Source organism: Strigops habroptila, assembly GCF_004027225.2.
Source record: "Strigops habroptila isolate Jane chromosome 13 unlocalized genomic scaffold, bStrHab1.2.pri S16, whole genome shotgun sequence".
NCBI lineage: Eukaryota > Metazoa > Chordata > Aves > Psittaciformes > Psittacidae > Strigops > Strigops habroptila.
In genome coordinates this window covers 11,833,049-11,844,739 of record NW_022651054.1, presented here as the reverse complement: position 1 = coordinate 11,844,739, position 11,691 = coordinate 11,833,049, and the positions used below count along the sequence as shown (strand labels likewise).

The following is an 11,691-nucleotide window of genomic DNA, read 5'->3' as shown; positions in this document are numbered from 1 at the left end:
AAGCAGCTTTGGCCGGCTGGCAGAGTCCCCTCTAATATTGGTTCACAGTTGCTGTTTAAATACCTTAAAGAGAACTACGTGATCTGTGTTGGAAGTGCTAACGCAGTCTGAGTGTGGCAAAGGAAAGTCATCACTCTAGGGGTGAGGGCTGAGAAGCCTACCTGAAAAGCTTTAAGGTGATGGTGCATAATGGGCCTTCAGTATCTGTCTGTGTTAGCTCTTGTGCCACCACCTCCCGCTCCCTCAGGTGGGCCTGCTGAGAATCCCTGCTGTTGAGAAGGAGAAGTTGAAAGTACCATGGGCTGTATGGGAAGAGGCAGGAGGGGTGTTGGTTATGGAGAATGGTGTGTGAGATTTGTTTCATATGTTTTCAGACCAGACTACAGGACATGATTTTTGTTTTACTCGCACTGTTTTCTTGTCTGTTGTCCAAAGAGAAGTTATGCCTTGACAAGACCAGTGGAAGTGCCTCTTGCACTAAATTAGTGCACTAAATTAGGAGGGAAATGGCTCAGATGTAAATTAAGAGGATGCTTCGCATGGCAAAAGCAGTGTACACACATGGCACTGGCACAGGACGGGGACAGGTCTGGTTCGAGGGCAGTGGAGAACCTTTGCAGCCAGCAGCTGCCGTTGCAGGTGGGAGCAGGCTGGCTCTGGAGCCGGTGAGTATGGGGCGGGCTTCACTGAACTGATGGGGAGGGGATTGTGCAGCACTTGTGCAGGGGCTTTCCCATTGTGAACTTGCTGATGTGCCCTCACTGCAGGTGTACATTATGTTGTGTTATGGTTTTTGTCATGTTTCATTTACACTCTTATAAGTTCCACAGATATTTAAATACTTTTTGAAGAAGCGCCAGCTGGGCAGATGGCAGTTGTACATGCTGCTGCACACGAAGTGCTGGTGGTCTGGTGAGCATCCCTGGGAAGAGAAACGCAACTGGTGGAGCAAAAATTGGATGACGACAGGGCTTTGCTGTCCTGTTGACAAGGAGCAAGATGAGTGGGTGCTCTTGGATGGGTGGGTAGGAGCCAGGGGAATCAGCTGCAGGCACTGGGCAGAGTAGACAGGCATGTGAACATGACTGCTGGGGTTGAATTTACTGTTAGGTTTGCAGTAAAAATCAACCTTTTACTGATCTCTGCTGGTCTTTGTGCTTGCAAGTTCATGCAAAAGCAACTAAATTGAGGGTGTCATTTGACCTGATGCTAAGACATGATGGTGATGCAAAGGAATTGTTTCTAAGTGGCTGCTAAAGATAAATCTGCTAAAAGCACCACTCAAAGATTTGGACCCAAGGAACATGGTAGCGCTTCTGGTCAGTAACGTACTGAGTGTATTGCATGATGTGTGCAAAAACCATTCTACATACCTGCAGTCTTTGAGGTGATTTGATTATGATTTGGGGAGTCACAACCTTAGTCATGAGAGATGGTCTTTGGTATAGCACAGCCAAAGGACACTGCTGTGATGCACCTTATGGGGCATTTGATGGTCTGTGCTCTGTAGGAAGCTGGACTAAATGGTTTTCATTCCCATTAACTTGGCAGCTCCAGTTCCTTGTTTCTCTCTCAGTCATCTTCCTACATCTCTCTGTGATGTTGCCCTTGTCCTTCCCTCGTGATCCCTGAGTGTGTACACACTGAGGTCTGTGAAGGTACACAGACCAGCAGGAAACAGTGTGTTTGCAATCACTCCCCATGAAGCAGAGTGTTTCCTGCTATTCCACTGCCTTCAAATGTGACTTGAATGTATATTCCTTCCTGGTATTGTGTGTCTAACTGTGGGATCCCTTTGTGCTGAGCTCAAGGGAGATGGACAGTCTTAGGCCAAATCAGCTTACTATCCTTGTCCTTCCTATTTGAGTGTTTTTCAGCCTCAGAAAACACATTTAGCTTAAAGTACTGGTATTTTTCCAAGTGGTGCCTTTTGATGTTTTTGGCTGCTATTCTGTTTTAAGTGCAGCTGTTTGTTGAAGAGGCCAATGTCCCTGTGGTGTCACCAGCACCTTGCATCACTGCTGTCTCAGGTGTGCAGGGTCCTGCACCACACCACAGAGCTCTTGAGATGTTGCCCCCCTCCTCCCATTCAGACCCAGAGCTCCAGGGGTGCTTGCCTGGAGCTGCTCAGCCACACTGTGTGAAGCAACACGGTGGATGGTAAGACCTTACGCATGGCACCAGCTCAGGTCTTCAATTAAGTCTGCTTTTGTTTTCTGCTTCAAGGCTTGGTTTTTTGACAAGTGCAAGTAATGTCTTGTTCTTTGGTTTTAGTGGACCATAATAAACCTGAGTGGATAGAAAGTCACCTAAGCCATAACAATTGAATGTCTCCAGTGTCTGCCCATCCCATAAAACAGCAGCACCAGCACCTCTCAGAAGCCTTTGTGGCCTTCCCTCCAGATTCTATAGAGAAGAGTGAAGCTGTTAGAGTGTTAGATCGGGGGTTGTCCCATGTCAGCTCAGCCAGTCATTGACAGCAACTGTTAGTGAGCCCTGAACACCCAGCACAACAAGGGTCACACTGGTGCAGTGGTTAAATGCGCTCTTTGCAAGCTGGCCTTGCAGTTAACACTCACCACCTCTTCCAGCTTTGAAAGGAGTAGTTGAGTCATGGCAATTAGTCTGCTGTCTTTGGAGCCCATGAATTAGGTTGTTGTCTGGCAGCACTACTGAGGTGGCCAATTAGGTTTTGTATGGCAAGAGCTGCCCCCTCCCTCCACACACCACAGACACAGTAAACAGTCCGGGGTGAATCCAGAGTCAGGGATCATGAGGAAAGGACAAGGGCAACATCACAGAGAGATGTAGGAAGACAACTGATAAAGAAATAAGGAACTGGAGGTGCCAAGTTAATTTGAAACAACGAAATAAGCCAGTGTCCAGCACTGCTCCAACTGAGTTTCATGAGTTTAGAAGCTGTTTGCACAGTTGCCTGGTGGCATGCAAAGAGTGAAACAGATCTGTGTAAGGAAATAGTAACAGCCCATTAGTGATAGTTAACTGGATAGAACAGAGGAGTGCAGCAGAACCTTGCTGTCCTCAGTTACCCACAACAGTTCTGTGCACTCACAAAGGCTGTGCATTAGTCAGCATCGTGACAGGATGCCAAATTGGGGGACAACTGGTTTATGTCCTCACTTCTAATTGTTTACATGATGAACAGAGCAGATGTAGATGGGCATTTTGGTACTGGTGTCCTCAGCAGCCTCACACACATCTAATCCCTGACTCTGCTGGTGCTCGGAGCTGGGGCGCAGCATGGGGCCATCGGGATGTTGCAGGGAGTGTTGGGGCAGTGTGAGGCTGGGACGTTTCGGGGCCTGTTCCTTCACCAAATGGGTGGAAACAAACCCCTCAGCTCTTTGCACAGCTTGGATATAAGCTTAGATTTTTGCCAGCTCAACTCACAGCCTAAATTAAGCGCATGTTGTGCCTAATTCTCATTTGGACCAGTAGTGGAGGTAACAAAACAGCTCATGGATTAGAGAAGTGTAATGCTCTTCTTGGTGTGTGGAGTTCCTGGACGAAGCACCATGGGGCTCTAGACCCAGTTGTGGATCTGCAGCTGTTCACAGAATCAGCCTTCAAACGTTCGGTCCCAGGAGGATTTGTTTTCTTCTTTCATTGCTAGATCCCTGAGCCGTAGAAAATCCTGCAAAGCACTGCAGTGTGTCCAAAGCATATGAGGACTGTTAACTTTAATGTAGAGTTCTGTTTGCTGTTTTCCTTAGTTTTAGTAATATACATCAAATCAGTGTAGTTCTGCCCACACAAAACTGGAGCGCTTCTGCTGCAGTTGCTGGGTTAGTTTCAGATTTTCCTTTCTCCCCATTGCTCCATCAGACTCTGTCAATCGAACTGTGTCGGGTGGTTTCCATCCTCACCAGGTCCGGAGCGCCGGCGCATCCCTGGCTCAGGAGCCGCTGCTCTCTGCGGAGGGTGCCGGCTCCATGCGCTGTGCCAGGCTCTGCGGGCGCTGGGGCCGGTGCCAGCACCGGGTGTAGTGTTAGGGTCTGCCCCCCCTCCAGCTCCCCACTGCTGGTGCGAGTGGGGGCTCGGCTGTTGCCTGGTAACTGCAGCCACGTTTGGAACATTCCGCTGCAGCCAGCCCCAGCGGCGCCTGAAAGGAGCAGTTGTTCCCCAGGAGCGGTTGTTCCCCAGGAGCGGTTGTTCTCCAGGAGCGTTTCCATTTTGCTCGTGCTCCAAAAAAGAGTCTTTCAGCTCCAGCTTCGCTTTTCTGCTCCCTTCCTCACATCTGGTCCCACAAAGGGGACAGTGTCACGTGCCCGGGAGTGAAGCCCTTTCAGTCTCCTGTCTTGGCTCTTTGGGGACCATTTCAGGGATGAGATGTGAGCGTGCATCATTCCCAGCTGTCCTGCAGGATGGGGGCCCCCCCTTTGGGAAGGTGGTGGATCTCGGTTCTGTAGTGTTAGTTTATCTTCTGTTTATCTTCTGTTTATTGCCTTTGCCCTCTGTCACTCTTAGGACATAACCCTGGTAATGCATTTGCTTGTGAAATCTCCCTGAAACTCTCAAAGAAGGTGAAATGGGATGAGAGAAACGAGATTTTCTAGAATAATTTGTAGGAGAGGAAACATTTCTTTGGTAGTTCCCGTTCATTATTTTTTATTTTTTATTTGATTTGGACTTTCACTGTGATGAACATCAAATCTGTAAAAAGTCTCTATGCATCAAAAAGGTGCCAATACATAAACCAAGAAATGCTGCTCCATAACACAATTAAAAGCAGGTATAATTCCAGCACATCAGTGCTCTTTCGGGAGGTAGAGCTGCCTGACAGGAGTAAGCACTACTTACATGTTTATAAACATCTGCCAGAATTATTTCCTGAGGCAGATAAAGTGACATCCAGCACAAGCTCTTGGCTGAGTTTGTCCTGATTTTCAGAGCTATGTATGTGAAGAACCATAAATGCTTATAGCAAATACCCTCTCGTGCTGAAATGCTTTGGTGGTAACTGGTGGTAACTGGACAAGACCCACTTGGTCTCTACCCGTGCCAGAGGCTGTGAAGCATGAGCATGGATGTAATAAATCAGGGAAAGAGAAGTGCCCGCTCACAGTCGGTACCGCAGAAGCTTGCTCAAGACCAGCAGCACAGGAGTCAGACGCTGCTCAGAGCTGGCACGCTCTGAGAGCTGGAGGCAGACCTTCCAAGCCCACACTTAGTGTCCTTTTAAGAACTATTCATTCATCAGAGTATTTCATATAATCTGGCAGGAAATTATATTTACGATGCTTTTAGCTCCATTTGGGACATTTTTTTAATACTACTTCTGGGATGTAAATTATTTAAAAATCATCAATTTAGTTCTTTACATGAAGAGATGAAAGCTTAACCAAAAAGCTTTCCTGTACATGGCACTCTGAAATTCTGTGAGAGATCTATGTGGTTTTGCTTAATTGAACACCTAAAGAAAAAAAAGAGCTTGGCCTCATAACATTTTTAGTAGAACTAAATGTTAGATTTATTTAGCCCCATTGACTTCTGAAATACAACCACTAACAGCATCTGTTTAAATATTGTCCTCCAGAATGGCTAAAACGTTTTATCACTAGGCATTAAATCCCCTAACGGAGCACTTGATATACCTCTCTGTCCCTTGCACAGCCTCTTCGGCACTTCAGACACTATTCCCAGCAGTGGGGCAGGATGGGCTCCCCCAAGGAGGACCCCCATCCCTGCAGCAGGGATCCCCTTGGGGTGCCAGGGGGACACTGGCTCAGGACAGAGCCTGGAGCCCTCCTGCTCCACATTGCCCATCCAGACATGGGGAGGTGACCATGGCAGCGCTTGGTGCCAGCTCTGCATCTGCTTCTTCACGACAGCCAACCTGGTCTGGGTACCAGCAGGGCCTGTCCTGTGGTGTAACCTTCTGGTCACACACATGGATGCTTGTCTCTTGTCCTCCTTAGGTGATGTTTTGGTTTTCATATGATTCTTTTGTCTTGGTAGTTCTTCCAAAGAAATAATGGCAACAGTGCCTAAGAAATACATGAATGTATGGCAGATATACAGCAGACATAAACAACCTCAAAGACCAAAGACAAATGTGAAAATAACGCCAAATAAAAGATGTCTGTATGTATACCATTTTCCTCTCTGAACGTTTCCAATCCCAAACTAACCCTCAGGAAGTAGGTATGGGACGGAGCCACAAAACTGGCTGCTCAAAGGAAGGGACTGCTCTAATTGCACAAGAGAATTGCAGTGAATGGTTTTGACATTCTTTTAAAACCAAAATACATCTGTCATGAATAAGAGTGTGAGAACTTGCTAAATATTCATGAATCTGAGTTTTCTTTTGTTCCAGTTATTCAGGGGGAATATGGGATGTTTCCCCCCTACCAGTTACTAACTGTCTGGTCCCTGTCGGTACAAATCTGAGGGCAGAAGGACACATTTCCCATCAAGGTGCTGTGCCTGATGCTGACCTTAAAATCAGTATGTGAAGAGTTGGTGGTTGCAGGCGAGTGTCGCTGCAGATGCACTGGAAACTCTGGATTCCCCATCGCCAGTACATTGATTCCTCTTTCATTTGGGAGCTTTGTTGTCAGTGAACTCATTAAATTGTGACCTGCAAGCAAGACTTGCATTTATGCTCTGGAAAAGTCAGCATATTTGCTACAGGTTATTATACTCCTGAGGCTGGAGTTGTTTAAATGCATGTGATGAGAGGACTGTTTAGAAATATTTCAAGAAAGAACTATAAAAGCAGGTTCCAAGGGTACTTTTTTATAGCCAGAATCTGTTCTCTTGCCTAAATGTGACATACTAAAAAGGCAACACTCTGTTTATAAAACCAGCATGGAATCGCAATGCCTGCACTCATTGTTGCTGATGAATAGGGGGTGGCAGCAGCACTGATGGAGCTTGCTTGGAGGTTGATTTGCCTCAGTTATTGCTTTCTTTAGGAGGACTTGATGTGGTTTTTTGTGTGTGACTTCCAAGTGATGCTGGAAAACCCAGATCCAGCACAAGGTGCAGTACATCCAGAGGGGCTCTGCAGAATCCCGCAGGATCTCAGGGGAATTTATTCCCTGTGTTTAAAGGGCACAGGGAATAAAAAAAGAATTGAAGTGGGGGAAAAGACAGGAAGCGCAACAGGATCATCTTAGAGCAGCAAGATGGGGATTGGGCAGTTGAAAAGTCTCCTCTTGAACAACTTCTTGTATGTTCTTACCTTTATCAACAGATGTATTTCCACTGGCACCATGATCACACTGCGCTGTATCGCTCTGCCCTATTCTCCTCCATCCTTTTTCCCCTCTCCTCACTTTTAACCTTAACCACTTAACTGGGTATTAGGTTATTGTAGGATGGTTTTTTTTCCTCAGAAGTCCTCCAATTTGTTTCAGTTGATGAATCAAGGACTCAAATTTCCTTTTAAGCACTAATTGGGAATGTGCTTTGTACTTAAAATGAAAAACGCTCTGAACATCCTTGTGCTGCTGACAGGGCTGAGGATATTTACATGACTTATGGTTCTGTTCCGTTATTAAGCTGCAGCACAAGTTTTGACCCTGTTGTCAGGGAGAGAAAGCAGCAGCTATTACACAACCTGGTGCCATTTGAGATTAACCAAGTTCAGGTTTTGTTGCAATTATGGGGCTGGTTCGTTTGCCAGTGTCAACAAGCCGTGCTCCATTGGCTCCCTGGGCGGATCTTGCTGGTTCGTGCTCCCCACGTATCCCGTTGTCCTGCAGCAGCCCGGTGCTTTTCTGCAGGCTGCTCTCACTGCCCCCAGCAAAGGAACACCCTTTGTAGAGACTGAAGTAATGCGGTTTCCAGAAATTAGCGATACACAAAACCTGGACTGTTTTCGCCTCAAGCTCAACTACTAGATCACTGCTGCTTGTTTCAACGACTGAGGCCACTTGAGGTTGCCTGCTTCTCCCTCACGGCAGTGAGGTGCAGCACCAGCAATGCCCTCGAGTGCCAGTTTCTGCTGGAGAAACAGCAAACAGTGACAGTGAACATAAGGGCAACCTGACCGAGGTGCTAATGGCTTGTGTGCAAAGCTGAGCTTTGTTTCAGGTGCAAAGGTATGGGTTAGTGTGTGTTGTGGATCAAAGTTGGAATACTTGGGATCAGCTGCAAAAACTCTTTTTCTTCTGTTTTCAGCCTAATCAGGAAACAGTTCAGTTGTCTTTGGGCTAACAGTTCTTTCATCCTGAAACTCAACTTTGTCAAAACCAACCTCGTGAGCTGAAAAACTGACCTGAGAAGAGCATCTACTCATCCCAGTTCAGTTCCAGCTACCCACTGCATCCCGGGATATTTGACCGTACCGCTGCTGATAGCATTTTCACAGTCAAGATCAGAGATGTTAAGATCTCCTGGAATGATATAATTTCCAATAGCAATTTTTTCTTTAATAGCACTGTGGCTCCTTCTCTTCCTGCCTTCCAGTACACCTTGTGCTGACTCGGCAGACTCCCAGTGTCAGTGCATTCACACTCCTTTCGGCAGCTTAGTCCCTTATTTTGGTTCGGGTTTTCTTGGTGAAATCTAAAGCTGAACATCTTCATCTAACCCAGGGCTCTCTGAAACACTTGAATTGATAAACCTTGCTCCTCAAGCTCCTCAAGGAACCGATGAACGACTTCATTTCACTGTGTGAGCTCTGGGGCTGCTGCCTGGTTTGGCATCGGTGTAACTGCCAGGCGTCTGAAGAGCTCCTGCCAGAGCTGGTGCTATTAGCTCTGCCCATGGATCTGGGAGAATATTACACACTTTGGTGGTTTCCGTAGGCTTGGGGCTTTTTTACTGCTGGAGTCCAACCAGGAATTTCACTCAGTAAAGCAATTTATTGTCCCCACTCTTAGGCCAGTACTCACCAGGGGGCCAATTAAAATAGTGCAGTGCTTGTTAATAATAACTCAAAGTAACTTTTCAGTTCAGTTTTGGTTTATTTAGCGATGCACACTGGGACATTCCCAGCATGCTTCAAAAGACCAAGTGCATTGCATGGACCAGACCTATCTCAGGTTCTCCACTCTTTTAACCGTGACTTCCAGGGCAGCAGATGGCAGTTTTACTGAGCCTCAGTGGAAATACCAGTAAGTTAAGGAGAAATTAGCACAAGGTTTATATGTTGTTTATATCCCACTTCACTCCTGGGTGCTGAAGTAGAATTTCAGTTAAAATGCTGTTCTGGTTCTTTGCAGCTCTGATGGATGTTGTCTCTGCATTAGTCATGTAGTACGTAATAAAACCATGGCACAATTTATATACTTTACTAAGTAAATGGGCACACATCTGTAGGTCTCATAAACTAGTGAAGCTCCAGTGATTTCATTCCCACAGTTAACAAGTTGCTGGAATTAATTACAAATTTGGTTGATGATATTCACCTATATATGAATATCTATATGAATATATATGAATATCTATATGAATATATAGGGGTTTATTTAAACCCCTCCCCTCCAAAAAGTGAGCATGTCCTCAAGGTAACTCTGACCTGTGTTTTGATTCAGATGCATGATTAAATCTTTGTAATCTCCATGGGGTCCTTTACTGAAAAGAGGGTTTGTCTTTAGCTGTCTGTGTATGGCGGCAGCTTTTGTGTACGATCAGAAAGTATGGGTATTTTGAAGGGGGAAACAATTATTTTCTTAGGCCTGTTGATAGAGCTGGCAGATGTAAAATTGTTTTATGTCCTTCGTGCTGGCTATTGCTCATGTACACACAATGCCTCTGGCCTCTGGATGTGGGGAATTCCTCGGGAACCCCTCAAGATAATGGCATCCGTCAGATCAGAGCCTGATTTCCTCTTGGTCCGATAATGCGTCAGCCCGCGGGAGCTCTGGGACTCAGTGCATGCTGATGGGGTTGTACAGGCCGGGTCCTGAGTGACCTCCTACTGCTGGGGGCAGAGTGGGCCCTGGTACAAGGCACAGCCTTTGTGCACTTGCTTTGCTGGATGACTTTAGAAAATACCCTGTCTTCATCTCCCGGACTAAAAATACTTCCTGCCTCCAGTGTGGCTCTTGGACACTTCAGCTTTTCTTGAAACTCTTTCCCAGATGGTTTTTCTTTGTCAAAATGCAAGTTTTGCTCATCTCTGCAGCCTGACCTCCCATCAGTGCTGTGATGCAGGCCCCCCAGTCCCGGGTTCAGAAGGCTCACACTATACTTCCCTTGAGCGTGTGTTCAGCTGACTCCATAAGGACATATCATAAGCTCTACCAGTTTGGTACAATGATAATTTTCCTTAAAAAGTGGCTGTAAGTGTGAATTTAATCTACTTATTTTTGATGTCCAGTGAAGCTTTAGACAGCAATTTAATCATTATTATTGCTATTGTACAGCTGCTCTCTGGAGGAGCTTAAACCATCTCAAAAAGGGAACCAACATAATGAGTCTGACAGAATTTCAGAGGGAGCGATTAAATTCAGGATAATGAGTTCTGCTGAATTTTTAATGTTAGTGTAACAATTCACACCACTGCAGCCTGTTCATCCTGGACTCCAACCGAAATGAGCAGTTGGGAATTGGGCTGTGCAGGTGTGTGCTCCGCCACGGCTGTTCCTCGTAAGACACAAAGACCAAGACAAAAGGAATGCTGCAAGTTCTGTCCACCCCCCCCAGTCTTCTCAAACTGTCTTGCTGCCAGCCAGCATTCCCAGATTCCATGCCTGTGACAGGCACACCTCCAGCCTCATGTGAGGGTATGGGGATATCTGTCCTATTTGTTCCTGTAGCTGCAGGGAAGGTCCCAGACTCTGTTCAGGGGATGCAGCTGGTGGACCAGGATTTCTTCCATCTGGAAAGGTGCACTGGTGACAGAAAGGAAAAGGCACAAACCAGCTCACACTTAAGACAATAAAAGAGAAGCAGCAGCCCCAAATGCTGCTGTTACTCTGGTTTAATCAGCCTACCCTGCTGCTCCTGCCCGCACAGAGCATCAATTGCTAAACCCATCTGTGAAATGTGGCATTAGACTTGCATTGGCTGAGAATGAACAATACATCTAATGGTTGCCTAATCTTTCCTGTGTTTTTTTTTTTTCCTGGTGTGGTGACATGCCAGGGTGAAAGCTGAAATGCCTCATTTATTAGCTCAGTATTAGGAAGCATAAGGATGCAATTAGGATTTGGAAAAATTAGGTTAAATACCTATTTCCTGGTGCAGGGACATTAAGGCTCCTCCTGTTTCACATTAAGCTCTGAACTGGAGGGCAGGCAGGTCAGCAGCCCTGTAATGGGTGCAAATGACACTGGACATGCTTGGGAGCACCTCAAGAGTTTAACTCCAGCTAATCTGACTCATGAAGAGCTGCAGGAGTCCTGTGTCCTCACGCTGTTACTGCAGGCTAAAGCGCCTTTGTCCTTGCTTGTCCTTGGTTAGCCAAGTCCTGTTTCCAGTTCAGATCTCACCAGCTTTGTGATGAAATGGATGGTCTCCATTGCTGCTGTCCTGCCCTCACTCCTCTGACTCTTCTCCATCCCCTTTCTGAGTCTCCCACTCCTTTCTGATGCTCTGGCACATGAAGGAACCTCAATGCCCTTATGAGAGATGCACTCTGCCAAAGCCTCCCGATGCCAGGCTGATTAAATCTGTTTCTTTCTGGATGCTTGGATAAGCTTTCTTGAAGGGCCTGATTTTTGAAGATGCCATAACCTCTCTGAGAGAAGAACTGCATTGCTGGGCTCTTAATCT

The 11,691-nt window shown here is 46.4% G+C and overlaps 1 protein-coding gene across 1 annotated transcript in view; it reads left to right on the top strand.

Moving 5' to 3' along the window:
• The first annotated feature begins 423 nt into the window (after window positions 1–423).
• Window positions 424–11,691, top strand: part of LOC115601790 — a 75,080-nt gene continuing 63,812 nt past the window's right edge. Inside the window, exon 1 of the mRNA XM_030472196.1 lies at window positions 424–665. Within this exon, the coding sequence (XP_030328056.1) occupies window positions 562–665 (104 nt within the window). The 5' untranslated portion in view covers window positions 424–561. The remainder of the gene's footprint in view (window positions 666–11,691) is intronic.